Genomic DNA, 16,139 nt, shown 5'->3' with positions numbered 1-16,139 from the left:
GTCTTCATTTCTGACATGCTATGTTTAAGCATTTGTAAATAATATCAGAAAGATCTATGATTTTAGTATTGGATAAGCTTGTATGAAAAGAAAATGTATGCAATTTAGAAATGTGTTAACTGACTGCGTTTTGAGTGAAAACAACATGAATTGTGTTAATGGTATGGCCACAACAGACGGATGTTGTGCTAATTGTGTTTAGAGCATTGAAAACGTGACAAAAGTATTTTAGCAACTGAAAAAAATAATAATAGTGTAATAGTGATATTACAGTTTTTTCAAATTGCTTACACACTAAAAGTGGTATTCGAGGCCCACTCATTGAAACCATTCACACATGTAGAGAATATTCAGACCAAGTCTGCAAAACTACAAGCACATAACATGCTTTACACTCAGTTTGCTATTGTAAATAAACTTTTTGCAAAACTTTTGTGTGTGTGTGTGTTTTTGTAATTTATGAGGACACAAATTTGTATAATGACATAAATTATTATGCAAGTGACATATCAGTAAGATTTCAGTACAATAAACATTCAGATTTTAGTTTTTTGTTTATTTATCCATGTCTTTTTACATAACTGGTATCAATCTCAGACAAAATAATTTGCCAGGTCAATGGAAACCCTACTTAGAGGTTGTTCCACATTATTAAGCAAGTCACAGTTCTCATGCAATATGGGGAGGAAGAAAGATCTTTCTGAAGATGAAAAGCATAAAATGGTGCAATGTTGTGCAAAAGGCATGAAAACAACTAATATTGTGTGAAACTGAATGGAGATTATCAAATTATCATAAGATTTGTGAGTGATTTAGAGCACAGCAGAACTCGGTCAGATAAAGGGTTATTAAGGAAAGTTCCTGTCTAAAAAAGTAATTGCATTAAAAGGGCAGGTATAAAAAAGCCAGTGTTGAGCAGCAAACAGGTATTTGAAGCTGCTGGTGCCTCTGGAGTAAAGTAAAGATGCATTTTAGCCACTTCAAACCAAACCTCACAAAGAGAAACATTTACAGTGGGTTTATAAATACATGAAGACTCATTTTTAAATAGTTTTATTTACTGACTAATGCCGTACTACAATGGATGGTCTAAACGGATGGATTTCTGGATGGTTGGTGAATGGCCACAAAGTTCCAACAAGACTGTGATGTCAGCAAGGAGCTGGCAGGTGATGATTTGTGCTGGATTATTGGGAAGTGAAATGGAGGGTATTTAAATGACTTTTGCAAGATATGTGGAGTTCATAACTGGCCATTTTCAGCTATGGTATAAAAAGGAGGATAGTGCTTTCTGAAATGCAATGCACTATGCACTATCCCATCCTGCAAAAAAAAAAAAAAAAAAAAAAAACACCACAGCAATAACATTGTTTGAAAATGTATTTCTACACCCACTGTAAATGTTTCTCTTTGTGAGGTTTGGTTTGGAGTGGCTAAAATGCATCTTTACGCACAACTCCCAGCCTCCATGGAGAGCTTCTTGAGACTCCAGAGACACCAGCAGCTTCAAATACCTATTTGCTGCTCAACATTTGTTTTATTATAGCTGCCCTTTTAATACAATTCATTTTTTTGACAGGAACTTTCATTAATAAGCCTTTATCTGACCGAGTTCAGCTGTGCTCTAAATCACTCACAAATCTTATGATAATTTGATAATCTCCATTCAGTTTTCACACAATATTAGTTGTTTTCATGCCTTTTGCACAACATTGCACCATTTCATGCTTTTCATCTTCAGAAAGATCTTTCTTCCTCTCCATATTGCATGAGAACTGTGACTTGCTTAATAATGTGGAACAACCTCTAAGTAGGGTTTCCATTTACCCAAGTAGACCTGGCAAATTATTTTGTCTGAGATTGATACCAGTTACCTAAAAAGACATGGATAAATAAACAAACAAACATTTTCTTAGAAAAACTAAAATCTGAATGTTTATTGTACTGAAATCTTACTGATATGTCACTTGCATAAAAATTTGGAACGCAGTGTACACTGGTAATATTACGACGTAAACATGAAATAGGACATTTCATGAGTCCTCATATTAAAAATAGCTTTAAAAACATACTAAATATTTTATTAAAAACGTAAAAATGCAGAATGTTTTCTGTGATGGGTAGGTTTAGGAGTAGGGGTAGTGTAGGGGGATAGAATATACCAGCCTGATCTCATTGTTAATACGTAGTTATTAATACGTAACTTTAAAAGACACAAAACGTACATATTTGTACGTTTTGAATGGTGCTAAAACGTACAAATACTGACGTAATTATGGCACCAAAACGTAAACATACTTACGTTTTTACTGCGAATAAAACGTAAAATATTTACGAATCTTTCATGTCATAAAAATATATGTATAAAATATATATAAATGTTCCCTTTTTAACATTTTTAGATGAATGTAATATCCCTAAACCCCACCCCGAACCTAAACCTACCCATTTTATACATAATGTTAAAAGAATAAATCATAATGGACAGAAATGTGTAGGAAAATGACAATTTTAGTAAAAATATGACATTAAAACGATATTTTGAGCCACTTATCCTACACCTAGCCCTAAACCTACCCATAACAATTTCTTAAAACTACATACTGTTAATAAATGAAAAACAGACAAACAAGCGTAACGTTAATCACAATCATTTATTTTTTGCAAATATGTCAAAAGTGGTACCAAAAGTTAAAATGATGATGAGTTCCAGTCGCAGTCCTCTCTGGCTGTAACGTAATAGTTTTTATAGGGTACAGAGCAGAATATAATTTATTAATCCGTGAAATTATGAATCTGTCTTCTCTCCGTGAAGGCGCGCACTCATTTCAAATGTCAATCCACTGAAACACGGCAAATCGCAATCTGCGACGAAGCAGGTGAAAACCAATGAGCGTTCGATATCAGTGCCGTAAACCATGTCGTAGCGCTTCTCGAGGGTGGCGCAGGTGCACTGGCGCTATTTTTTTAATTTGAATCATAACGTGCGCGGGCTTTGATTGTGACGGTCGCTATTGCTGAGAATTAAGGTGAAGATCGACAGATAAAGGGCTGAATTTGAATCTGTTCCTCACAAACATATGGATTCTAAAGATATGGAGTACAGCAAACAAATAAAATGGGTGTGATTTGTTAATTTATGTTGTGCTTTGGTGTATCTTATGGTTGTATTGTCAGTCACTGCATAGGAAAAAAAATCGCACAGCAAAATATTACAAAACGATTATAGAAATGTTATTAATTTTAAGGTTTCAAAGTGTAGTCTCGTTTAACATTATGTAACGTTAATGACAATTGAACACAACATATTTGAATCATTAAAGCCAAAATTTTAATATTAATACATGGTAATTCATATACATTCACACTTTACGTTAGATGTTTTACGTTTTTTAAGCTGCTAATACGTAAGTATTTGTACGCTTTAGTGCTATAAATACGTCAATGTTGTACATTTTTGTGTGTATGAAAACGTTAGTAAATGTACGTGTGGTAGAACCACACTTCACGTAAAAATACACATATTCTCATGAGATCACGTTGAATATACAGTTTGTACAGTATAAAAACCATTATGTCTATGGAATGTCCTCACTAAGATAGCAAAACATATACATATATATAACGTATATATATATATACACACACATGTTTGTTTTTCACACACACACACACACACACACACACACACACACACACACACACACGCACACACACACACACACTATGTGCATACAAGGCAAGTCAGAAAGTCAACTTTATACAATATAGATTGTTTCACAGCAGCTTCACAATAGTAACAAATTAAAATTCTGCAGTAAATCAGCTCTAACAAACCAATAGTGTCATTATTCAGCTCAAGTCAGTTCAGTATTGATTCAGTTCAGTTAAACTGTGTAAAATCCTGTATACAGTGTATTTGTGCACATACATGTATGTGCTATGACAAACTACACTGCATACTGAACAAGCAAAAGACACAAGAGAGTAGTGTTTTACATTTTTCACATCTGTGTGTAGTTTGGTGTGTATGTGGCTAATCATTTTATGTTTATGTGTAAAAATACCATTTTTAGAGTAGTTAAAATAGTTTTGAATGAAGTGTTTGCTTTTGAAAGATATGTGTGTTGTTTTGCATGTTGTGCATGTGTGTTTGTTTTGTGGTTTTGTGTATTAGTTTTGAGAAATGGAGCCATAGTTTCAAAAACTGTGTGTAAGCAATCAGAAAAACATAAAACAAATTAAAACATTTTTTATGCATAATATTAAAAACTGCATTAAAGAAACTCCAAATAAAGTTCAATTATAAATCTATATCAGTAAATCATAAGTGATATGTCAATAAATATGTTAATGGATTTGAAGTATACTTAGTATGAAATGTATTTTAAATTGATTTTAGTTTTTTTTTCTAAGGATGTTATAACATTAAAGCAGTAAATGTGTGTAAAAATCACAGTCAATAATTTAATGTGGACATACATTAGCGTTCAAAAGTTTTAGGTCGTCAAGTATTTTAATGTTTTTAAAGAAGTCTCTTCTGCTCACCAAGGCTGCATTTATTTAATCAAAAATATTATTAAAATAACTTTTCTATTTTAATATATTTTAAAAATGTACTTTATTCATTTGATGGCAATGCTGAATTGTCAGCTTTTAATTGTCACATGATCCTTCAGAAATCATTCTAATATGCTGATATGCTGATAAACAGTTGTGCTGCTTAATATTTTTGTGGACATTTTTATTTATTTTTTTTCAGGATTCTTTGATGAATTGAACATTCATCGAATGGCATTTATTAGAAATCTTTTGTTATAAATGTCTTTACTGTCACTTTTGATCAATTTAATGCATCCTTGCTGAATAAAGGCATTAATTTCAGGGGGAAAAAACTGTACTGATCCCAGACGTTTGAACAGCAGTCTATTTGTGTTGAGTTTATCAAAACAATATTTATAAAGGCTGCAAACCTTACTTACTTAACATCTGTGATTATAAATCACTTGTCAGCCATTTAAAATGCCTTTAAATGATCATACTAAATTTTTCATTCAAAAAGCCATTACCTGAAAATGCAATCAAAAAATTAGTGCTGGTTTTAGCATAAATTTGAATTATTGTCAAGTATTAATTTGACTGGAATTTTTATTTCCTTTTATGGTTACTGGGCATTACAAATTCAGCCCATGACATTTTTAAACCAAGTGCATGTATTTTTCAGCAGGTTTATACGGTAGTAATAAAACCTGTTTTTACTGCCACAATAATTTATTTAGCCATCAGAGAATCATAATAGGTTATTTTAACAAATTGTATCAATCATCAGACCTTGTCATTTGGGGAGATCATAGCAAAGCATTTTATTTATATGTGTGTGTGTGATTCTTACCTTATCAAGCTGTTCCTCTGTGTGTGATCTGAATGCCGACTGGTTTGTCTCAGGTAGGATAAAGAGCTCAGCGGCAGTTGGAGTTCCAGGAAACACAGAGACCAACAACTGGTTCTCAGGAAAGCCACAAACCTAGAGAAAAACAAAAACACACAGATAAACACACATTTTTCATCTGCTACATTAAATTTAAACATTAATTTTATCAGCACGCAACATTCATGATGAGATCTAAATCATGCATATAAGCTAGTCAATCATTTCATACCTGTTTGCACATTAATAATATCTCAGTTAATGTTTGCAAATCACAAGTCATTCCAGTGAATCTCGAGATGGTTGTAATATTTATGATATGATGTTGTGTAACCATATTGAAAGCACTCTGTTCAAGTTGAAAATCCAGAGGTATTGGGAGACCATTATATTTGTGCTTGAGCGACTCATTGTAATGGAGTTCTGCAGAGCAGTTCTTTGGCTCTGTTCTTTAATTGGCTGACTGGCTTTAGAGTCTCTCTGTTGCCGCATCAATATTCACTCTGAACTCCTGTGATTCACTCTCGCCAGTAGCACTACATTACCCTATCTCTCGCTCTCAGACTGAGGGGAAATCAGATGGATGCGTGAGAGCGCGTAAAGCCTCTCAGCCAAACACAAACCTCGCCGGAGAGCCCAGAAAGAGCCATCAGGCTTTAAACCGGCAGCATTTGAGAGAGAGAGAGAGAGGAAAGAGAATAGCTGAAGAGAGAGGAAGCGTGGTGAGCTATAAGCAGCCTTTCAAGAAATTTCACAAGTTCTTTTCAGTAGTTCACTGACATGAACAGAGCACTCCAACAGGAACTGATGATGGACTTTAAGCTCAGTATACCTGAGAGAGCGTTGCCCTGACAACACGCCCCACATCCTGTCTCCACTCGGCAACCGATGGGTTGTGCTCTTCCAGGTTAGGAGAGAATGAAAGCAGTAAAGAACGGAAGAAGTCTGGGAATGAGAGAAACAAGATGGAGGAACAGGGATAGGAACAGTTTATTCTTTTGCAGAGAAGCTCTGCCCAAAATTCAGAGAATGTTTTGTTTTCAGATTCTCTGTGAAACTTAAAATATCACATTCTGTATCTCATAGAACATTGCAAAGTTCATGACTACAGGAGGTCTTCACCTCTGACAGCGATGATTTTCACATCCTGTAGGACTGTGCCTCCTGCCGACACCTGTACAGTGACAGAGTTAAGTCCCTCTCGTGTAAACGTGTGTGAAACACTTCCTTCCAGTGTGATCAGTGGCTAAAAACACACACATATGAGACGTTCGGTTCAGATTTAGCTGCGCAGAGAAACAGGAAAGCAAATCACAACCCTGACTGATATGCGAGTGGCAGAATCATTTATAGCAGTAACCAGTTACAGCCCTATATGACCAAATTCCCACTGTGTTTCACGGTTCAGTTGTCATGCTTTTGATCTCTGCGCTTTCTGCAGATATACTGGTCTTGGGGATCTTCATGCTTTTTCCTAGTATTTCTTAACAAGCCACTCCGTTTGTAAAATGTATTTGTAATAACATGGAGGGCTTTGCAGATCTAATTTTGTGGTCCTTTGGTCTTGTTCTAGAACATGATGTTGGGCAGCAGTCTTAAATTAGACTGACATTTATAAATGGCATTTTAACATTCACATTCATTAAAACAATGCAGTTACACTTTAATGCTGCCTAGTTTTCCATAGTAATGAAAGTAGTAAATACAAAAACATTTTACTTTTAGTATATAATGGGTTAATGCATTTACTTCACTTAAATTATTTACAAGTATATCATTTTTTTAATATTGCTAACAGACTGGAGGCTCTGCTTTTTGCCTGGCTGCACTTGTTGGTGTATATTATTACTTTATTAAACATTAAATGCAAGCACATACAAAAACAACTGGCTTATAAAACAAATCTGGGCAACATTTTTGCTTCTTTTGGGACTGTGTTCTGTTTGCATTGCCCTAAAATAAGGTACACAAGGTGAAATGAACCATAATACTACAACAATAATACAATTAGATATTTTATGAAAAAACAGGACATTAAATTATAATACAAAGTTCCCTTTCGATACTTCACTCGTACTGCGTATGGGGAAAGGTCTCCCTTTTTCCCCGCTGCTGAAGCCTTTTTCAATAACGCAGTGTAACTGCACCGTCATTGGTTCACTCATAGACAAGTTGTTGAACCAATGACGGCGCGGCATAGCTGCGCGGCCTATGGCGACAAAGCGCGCGAATATTCCCGCCGAAATGGGCGGGGTTAAGGGCTATATAAGCAGGCGTTTCGCCATAGGATTTCAGTGTTTTCTCCTTCAGCGACGACCTCATCATCTCCTCGCTGATCTCCGCCTGAAGCCGAGAAGCTCGCCGCCTTCCTGACTGCTCTCGCCGCCGTCTGAAGAGGCTCCCGCAGCGGACTCGCCTGGACTCGCCGGACTGAGGACAGCGCCGGCGCCCTCTCCGACTGCAGCGTCAGCGCCGTCGCCGAGTCGCCGCCTCCCGCTTCTCGCTCCCGGCCGCTTCCTGTGTGTCCCCTGCCGCCATCCGGCGCGCTGTCTTGAGAGCTTCACCGCGGCGTTACGCCGCTCGAAACGAGCGGATTTCAGCGGTTTTCACCGCTTCTAGAGCTTCCGCGGCCCTCGCCGCTCTAAAAGAGCCACCCAAGTGCCGTTTTCACGGCAACGGCGTCTTCTCAGATGCCCCGCCACTCGTGGTGGCACGTGCAGGGCCCCCCTGCACGACGGTGATGGTCACAGCGAGTGCGTCGCTTGCCTGGGCAAGCCCCATGCAGACGGCGCGCTCGCTGGGGACTCATGCCCGCACTGCGAGTGCATGAGTCTCAGTTCCCTGCGCTCGCGGGTCGCCTTCTTCACAGAGGGTGATCTCGCCGCTCGCGCCCTCCCGTCTCCTTCCTACCGCGAGGCCGGCTAGGAAGAGACAGCGGGGCAGAGCGACCCAGCGCCAGGAGATAGGCGAGCTCACGCCGGCCCAGTTCCCGCGTGCCTCGCCCTCTCCCCCGAGGGAACCCTCTCCCGTCCTGTTCTCTCGGCCTGAGCAGCGTCCCTCTGCGGAAGCGAGTGACCTTGTCTCATTCGGTGGAACAGACGACGAGCAAGACGACTCCATGTCTCTTGCGGCTTCCGAAGCAGAAGTGTGGGCTGGCGAATCGGACGATCCCGCCCCCCCGCCTCCCTTGGAGCCCATTGAACATGGCCAGGGCATGGATGCCGAGCTCCTCCGCATCCTATCCAGAGCCGTAGAAGAGCTGGACCTCGACTGGGCCCCACCTGAGGAGCCGTCGCGCAGTCGCCTTGACGAGTGGTTCCTGCCTGGCCGCCGCCAAGCCCTCGCCAGCGAGCAGCGCCCTTTTTCCCGAGGTCCACGAGGAGCTGACGAAGTCGTGGCGCGCTCCGTACTCCGCCCGCCTTCATACCACGCACCGCTCCGCCCTCACTGCCGTCGACGGCGCCGAGGAAAAGGGATACGAGCACCTGCCACCCCTTGACGAAGCAGTGGCTGCTCACCTCTGCCCTCCCGCGGCTGTGGGATGGAAAGCTAAGAGGTCACTCCCTTCCAAGCCCTGCCGGACTACTTCCACCTTAGCTGGTCGAGCTTACACTTCGGCAGGACAGGCCGCTTCTGCGCTACACTCCATGGCCATATTCCAAGTCTTCCAGGCCAAACTCCTCCGCTCTCTGGACGAGTCTGGGATTGACGCGCCGGCTTTCAAGGACCTTCGCAGCGCTACTGACCTTGCCCTGCGAGCCACGAAGGCTACGGCTCAGGCCATCGGCCGTTCCATGGCCAGCCTGGTAGTGTTGGAGCGCCACCTGTGGCTTAACTTGACGGAGATCAAGGACAATGACAAGACGGCCTTCTTAGACGCCCCGGTCTCTCCCTCTGGTCTCTTCGGCCCTGCAGTGGATGGCTTCACTGAACGCTTCACAGCGGCACAGAAATCGTCTCAGGCCATGAGACATTTCCTGCCCAAGCGCTCCAGCTCTGCTTCCAGCCGCCCCAGGACTGCGTCGGCTCAGCAGCACAAGCCCGCTCCACCTGCAGCACCGCAGTCAGCGCCACCTAAGGAGCAGCGCCAGCGCTCGCGCTCTGCCAAGCGCCATCCCTTCCCGAGACGCCAGGGACCCCGGCCCAAGATTGTGCTGGACCCGGTGCCTCCGAAGTCATCCTGATCTGCCAGGAAGGAAGAGGATGGGGGATCGTCCCGTCACGACTGGACCACCCCAAAAGCTCCCACGAACACTTTCCCCTCCGCCTCGTTTAAATCCGGGCATGGGAAACATGTTTCAAGTGACAACTGGGCCCACAACTGTTGCGCCCACTCCAAACGCCGTTTTCACGGCGAACAAATTTTTATATCATCTAAAAGAGAGCAAATTTCCTCTTCCGCTACTCTCGGTGTACAACCCCCTCAGCGGCGGTCTGTCACACGATATCATTCAACCCCTTGCCACTCGGGCCGAGGCTTGGCAGGCCATCCCCGATGTGTCAGATTGGGTCATGGGGATCGTAACTCAGGGTTACTCGCTCCAGTTTGCACGCCGGCCCCCTCGCTTCGGCGGGGTGCTTCAAACTTTGGTCAATCCGGACGACGCCCATGTCCTCCGAGCCGAAGTCATGACGTTGCTAAGAAAAGGAGCTGTGGAAATAGTTCCCCCCGCGGAAAGCGAGTCAGGCTTCTACAGCCGCTATTTTCTGGTCCCCAAGAAAGATGGTGGTCTCAGACCCATCCTGGATCTCAGACTTTTGAATCATTCCCTCATGAGACGGAAGTTCAAATGCTGACACTGAAACAGATCCTCGCGCACATCTGCCCCGAGGACTGGTTCTGCTCGCTGGACCCTGAAGGATGCGTATTTTCACATCCAGATAGCCCCTCGTCACAGACGATTCTTGAGATTCGCATACGAGGGAGTGACATACCAATATACGGTCCTGCCCTTCGGGCTGTTCTCTGGCTCCTCGCACTTTCACCAAGTGCATGGACGCGGCACTTTCCCCTCTCAGACAGGCGGGAATCCGAGTCCTGAATTATCTCGACGACTGGCTCATTCTAGCCCGTTCGCGAGTCGAGCTGGAACACCACAGATCCGTGCTCCTCAGCCATTTACAATGCCTGGGTCTCAGGGTCAACGCAACCAAGAGCTTGCTGTGCCCCACTCAACGAATATCGTTTCTGGGAGCAGTTTTCGACTCAGTCCATATGACGGCAGTAGTCTCGCCAGAGCGCGCTCTGACGATTCAGCAGCTCACAGCCTCAGTCAAGAACAGAGCCTGCCTCCCTCTGAAGTTTTTTCAGAGGCTGCTAGGGGCTAATGGCTTCCGCCTCTCCGGGGTACTACAGCTCGGCCTTCTTCGGATGCGGCCTCTTCAGTACTGGTTGAAGTTCCGGGTTCCTCCCAGCGCTTGGCGGCACGGCCGCCTTCGCCTCAAGGTCAATCAGGCCTGTCTTCTAGCCCTGAAACCTTGGACGAACCCTGTATGGTTCAAGCGCGGAGTGCCCTTACAGGCGGTCTCACGAAGGACGGTGCTAGCAACAGACGCCTCCAACTCGGGTTGGGGCGCTGTGTGCGACGGCAGACCGGCCTTCGGCTCATGGAGCCAAGAGGAAAGCCTTCTGCACATCAACTGTCTAGAGATGCTAGCAGTGATGAAGGCCCTTCAGTTCTTTCAGGCTCATTTGACAGGGCGTCACGTTCTAGTCCAATCGGACAGCATGACAGTGGTGTCATATTTAAACCACCAGGGCGGTCTCTCGTCCAGCCGCTTATGCGCTCTGGCGAAACGTCTACTGGAATGGGCTCTTCCGAGGCTTCAGTCGCTCAGAGCGACTCATGTTCCTGGCAGGAACAATCTGGGTGCAGATATGCTGTCACGGAGCAACGTCCCTCCGACGAGTGGACGCTCCATCCCCAGGTTGTCCTCAGGATTTGGGAGCTCTTCGGGAAGGCAAAGATAGACCTCTTCGCCTCAGAAGACAACTCTCATTGCCCAACATTTTTCTCGAAGGAGGTCGACGCTCTGGCCCATTCATGGCCCAGCACGCTCCTTTACGCTTTTCCTCCGATCGCCCTGATCCCTCAGGTCATCAGGCGCATCAGAGAAGACCAACACAGAGTCCTTCTAGTGGCTCCCGCTCTGGAGGAACCAGATTTGGTCCTCGGAGCTGTTCAAGCTCTCTCTGAGAGCCCCGTGGCCGATCCCCCTGAGACGGGACCTCCTCTCTCAGGCGAACAGGGCAATCTGGCACCCACAGCCGGAGCTCTGGGCTCTGCACCTCTGGTCCCTCGATGGGAGCCTACTAACCTCCCCAGGGACGTCCTAAATACCATTTCTCAGGCTAGAGCGCCGTCCACGAGACGCCTCTACGACCAGAAATGGTCGGTCTTTGCTGACTGGTGTTCGTCACGCAACATAGACCCAATGGAGAGTGACGTATCTTCTATACTGTCTTTCCTCCAAGAACGCTTGGAAATGGGGCGCACCCCTTCCACGCTCAAGGTTTACGTAGCAGCCATTGCAGCGTTCCATGCTCCTATTGCTGGCCAATCAGTGGACGAAACGGACTTGTCATCCGTTTCCTGAGGGGCGCTAGGCGATTGAATCCCCCTCGCCCCCTCACCGTTCCCTCCTGGGACCTGTCTTTGGTCCTCAGGGCCTTAAAAGGAGCCCCATTTGAACCAATGGGCTCAGTCGACCTCAGGCCATTGACGCTAAAAACCGCCTTGCTGTTAGCACTGGCCTCGGTTAAGCGTGTTGGCGATTTGCAGGCCCTCTCTGTGAGCCCTGCATGCCTCGAGTTCGGGCCTGGAGACTCTAAGGTCGTTCTGAAACCCAGGCATGGCTACGTCCCTAAGGTGCTCTCAACGCCGTTTAGAGCTCAGGTCATCTCGCTCTCTGCTCTGCCCCCTTCGACGGAAGAGCAAGGGCTGGAGTTACTCTGCCCTGTCAGGGCATTGAGGACCTACATAGAGCGATCGCAGTCTTTCAGACAGTCAGATCAGCTCTTTGTCTGTTTTGGAGGCCGCACCAAAGGATCTCCGGTCTCAAAACAGCGCATTTCTCGTTGGATAGTGGACGCTATTACGCTGTGCTACTCCTCACTGGGAGCCAAATGCCCCATAGGAGTCAGAGCCCACTCCACTAGAGGGATGGCCTCCTCATGGGCTTGGTCCAACGGAGTTTCCATCCAAGACATCTGTGTGGCGGCCGGCTGGTCTTCGCCGTCCACCTTTGTCAGGTTTTACCATCTCGATGTCCCGACCTTACAGGCTCGAGTCCTTTCAGTGTGATTAGCGGCCTCAGATGAGCTCCGCCTCACGCTATCATGGAAATAAATTTCCTCTAAGTGTAACGCAAGGGTTCGGTAAGGGCTTGCCCTCTCGCTTGTCTCTTGGGCCCCCTCTCAGGTGCCCAAGCTTCAAGCTATATCGTTCCCAGCCGTGGCACGGCGTGGTTGAATTCGTTCCCCATACGCAGTACGAGTGAAGTATCGAAGAACGTACTCGTTTACTAACGTAACCTCGGTTCCCTGAGATACGGAACGAGTACTGCGATACTTGCCGTGCCACGAGGCTGCGGCTCAGGGTCGTCGCTTCAGTCGAATGACACTGAAATCCTATGGCGAAACGCCTGCTTATATAGCCCTTAACCCCGCCCATTTCGGCGGGAATATTCGCGCGCTTTGTCGCCATAGGCCGCGCAGCTATGCCGCAACGTCATTGGTTCAACAACTTGTCTATGAGTGAACCAATGACGGTGCAGTTACACTGCGTTATTGAAAAAGGCTTCAGCAGCGGGGAAAAAGGGAGACCTTTCCCCATACGCAGTACTCGTTCCGTATCTCAGGGAACCGAGGTTACGTTAGTAACCGAGTACGTTTCTGTGCGAGTCAATGCTTTCAAACTGCTCAGATCTGTGGCAGATTTCCAGCAGGAAAATGCTCTTGAACTTAGATGCATAATCATTAAAAGCTGCTCTGCCACTTTTTATGTGTTTCAGAAATGTTAAGCAGACCTGAACTGAATGATCTCATAGTGTGATTAGGAACATTATTCAGTGATGTTTGAAAGCATCATTAAATAGTGATTCATATGCCAATAATAACTCTAGTTTAAATCTATCCTAATCCTGCATGATACAAGAAACCAGAATAAAGCCTGTGATGATCTGGAGAACATTAAGTAATAATTAAAACAAATGCAAAAACAAAATGTCAGCAATATTAACAACATATTCTACCATTCAAAAGTTTGGGGTCGTTAAGATTTTTCCATGTTTGTGAAAGAAGTCTTTTATGCTCACCACATCTTTTTTGATCAAAATTACAGTAATATTGTGAAATATTATTACATTTAAAATAACTGCTTTCTATTATAATATATTTTCAAATGTTATTTATTTCTGTGATCACAAAGCTGAATTTTCAGCATCATAACTACAGTCTTCATTGTTACATGATCCTTAATAAATTTTTCTAATATGCTGATTTGCTGCTCAAAAACAGTTCTTATTATTATCATTTGAAAATGCCTGTGAAGCTTAATTCAGTGTGGGACTCTCTGAGGAAAACTGGAAAGAACAGCATTTACAAACCCGATTCCAAAAAAGTTGGGACACTGTACAAACTGTGAATACAAACAGAATGCAATGATGTGGAAGCTTCAAATTTCAATATTTTATTCAGAATACAACATAGATGACATCAAATGTTTAAACTGAGAAAATGTATCATTTTAAGGGAAAAATAAGTTGATTTTAAATTTCATGGCATCAACACATCTCAAAAAAGTTGGGACAAGGCCATGTTTACCACTGTGTGGCATCCCCTCTTCTTTTTATAAGTCTGCAAACGTCTGGGGACTGAGGAGACAAGTTGCTCAAGTTTAGGAATAGAAATGTTGTCCCATTCTTGTCTAATACAGGCTTCTAGTTGTTCAACTGTCTTAGGTCTTCTTTGTCGCATCTTCCACTTTATGATGCGCCAAATGTTTTCTATGGGTGAAAGATCTGGACTGCAGCCTGGCCATTTCAGTACCCGGATCATTCTTCTACGCAGCCATGATGTTGTAATTGATGCAGTTTGTGGTCATGTTGGAAAATGCAAGGTCTTCCCTGAAAGAGACAACGTCTGGATGGGAGCATATGTTGTTCTAGAACTTGGATTTACCTTTCAGCATTGATGGTGCCTTTCCAGATGTGTAAGCTGCCCATGCCACACGCACTCATGCAACCGCATACCATCAGAGATGCAGGCTTCTGAACTGAGTGCTGATAACAACTTGGGTTGTCTTTGTCCTCTTTAGTCCGGATGATATGGCGTCCCAGTTTTTCAAAAAGAACTTCAAATTTTGATTCGTCTGACCACAGAACAGTTTTCCACTTTGCCACAGTCCATTTTACAATGAGTCTTGGCCCAGAGAAAATGCCTGCGCTTCTGGATTATGTTTAGAAATGGCTTCTATTTTGACCTATAGAGTTTTAGCCAGCAACGGCAAATGGCACGGTGGATTGTGTTCACTGTGTGTTCATGTTGTGATTTCCATTACAGTAGCATTCCTGTATGTGATGCAGTGCCGTCTAAGGGCCTGCAGATCACGGGCATCCAGTATGGTTTTCCGGCCTTGACCCTTACGCACAGAGATTGTTCCAGATTCTCTGAATCTTTGGATATTATGCACTGTAGATGATGATAACTTCAAACTCTTTGCAATTTTTATCTGAGAAACTCCTTTCTGATATTGCTCCACTATTTTTTCGCCGCAGCATTGGGGGAATTGATGATCCTCTGCCCATCTTGACTTCTGAGAGACACTGCCACTCTGAGAGGCTCTTTTTATACCCATTCATGTTGCCAATTGACCTAATAAGTTGCAAATTGGTCCTCCAGCTGTTCCTTATATGTACATTTAACTTTTCCGGACTCTTATTGCTATCTGTCCCATATTTTTTGGAATGTGTAGCTCTCATGAAATCCAAAATGAGCCAATATTTGGCATGACATTTCTAAATGTCTCACTTTCAACATTTGATATGTTATCTATATTCTATTGTGAATATAAGTTTATAAGATTTGTAAATTATTGCATTCCTTTTTTATTCACAATTTGTACATTATCCCAACTTTTTTGGAATCGGGTTTGTATTTGAAATAAAAATAACATAAATTTCTTTACTGTTATTGTTGTTCAATTTAATTTGTCCTTGCTGACTAAAAGTATCAACTGCTTTTTCAAAATAAACAAATAAATAAATAAATAAATAAATACAAATCTTAGACTCCAAACTTTGGAAAGGTAGATTAAAGGGTTAGTTCAACCAAAAATGAATATTCTGTCATTAATTACTCACCCTCATGTTGTTCCAAACGTAAGACCTTTGTTCATCTTTGGAAGACAAAGTGAATATTTTTGATGAAATCCTAGAGCTGTCTGACTCCTCCATAGACAGCAATTTAATTACCACTTTCAAGGCCCTGAAAGGTAGTAAAGATATTATAAAAATAGTCCACGTGACTACAGTGGTTCAACCTAAATTTTATGTAGCGACGAGAATACTTTTTGTGCAGAAAAACAAAAATAACAACTTTATTCAACAATTTCTTCTCTTCCCTGTCAGTCTCCTAGTTATTGTTGAATAAAGTTATTTTTGTTTTGATTTTGCAAACATAAAGTATTCTCTTCACTTCATAAAATTAAGG

General features: G+C 43.2%; 1 protein-coding gene across 1 annotated transcript in view; it reads right to left on the bottom strand.

Annotated features, from left to right (window-relative positions):
* Positions 1-16,139, bottom strand: part of sorcs3b (sortilin related VPS10 domain containing receptor 3b) — a 177,962-nt gene that overhangs the window by 18,482 nt on the left and 143,341 nt on the right. The window contains exons 21-23 of the mRNA XM_067367933.1: positions 6,551-6,674; positions 6,261-6,373; positions 5,393-5,524 (exon numbers count right to left, since the gene is read on the bottom strand). Of these exons, the coding sequence (XP_067224034.1) occupies positions 5,393-5,524; positions 6,261-6,373; positions 6,551-6,674 (369 nt within the window). The remainder of the gene's footprint in view (positions 1-5,392; positions 5,525-6,260; positions 6,374-6,550; positions 6,675-16,139) is intronic.

This window comes from Chanodichthys erythropterus, chromosome 18 (genome assembly GCF_024489055.1).
Source record: "Chanodichthys erythropterus isolate Z2021 chromosome 18, ASM2448905v1, whole genome shotgun sequence".
In the NCBI taxonomy this organism is placed as follows: Eukaryota; Metazoa; Chordata; class Actinopteri; order Cypriniformes; family Xenocyprididae; genus Chanodichthys; species Chanodichthys erythropterus.
Note: the sequence above shows the minus strand (reverse complement) of the source record. Positions and strands in the feature narration are given on the sequence as shown.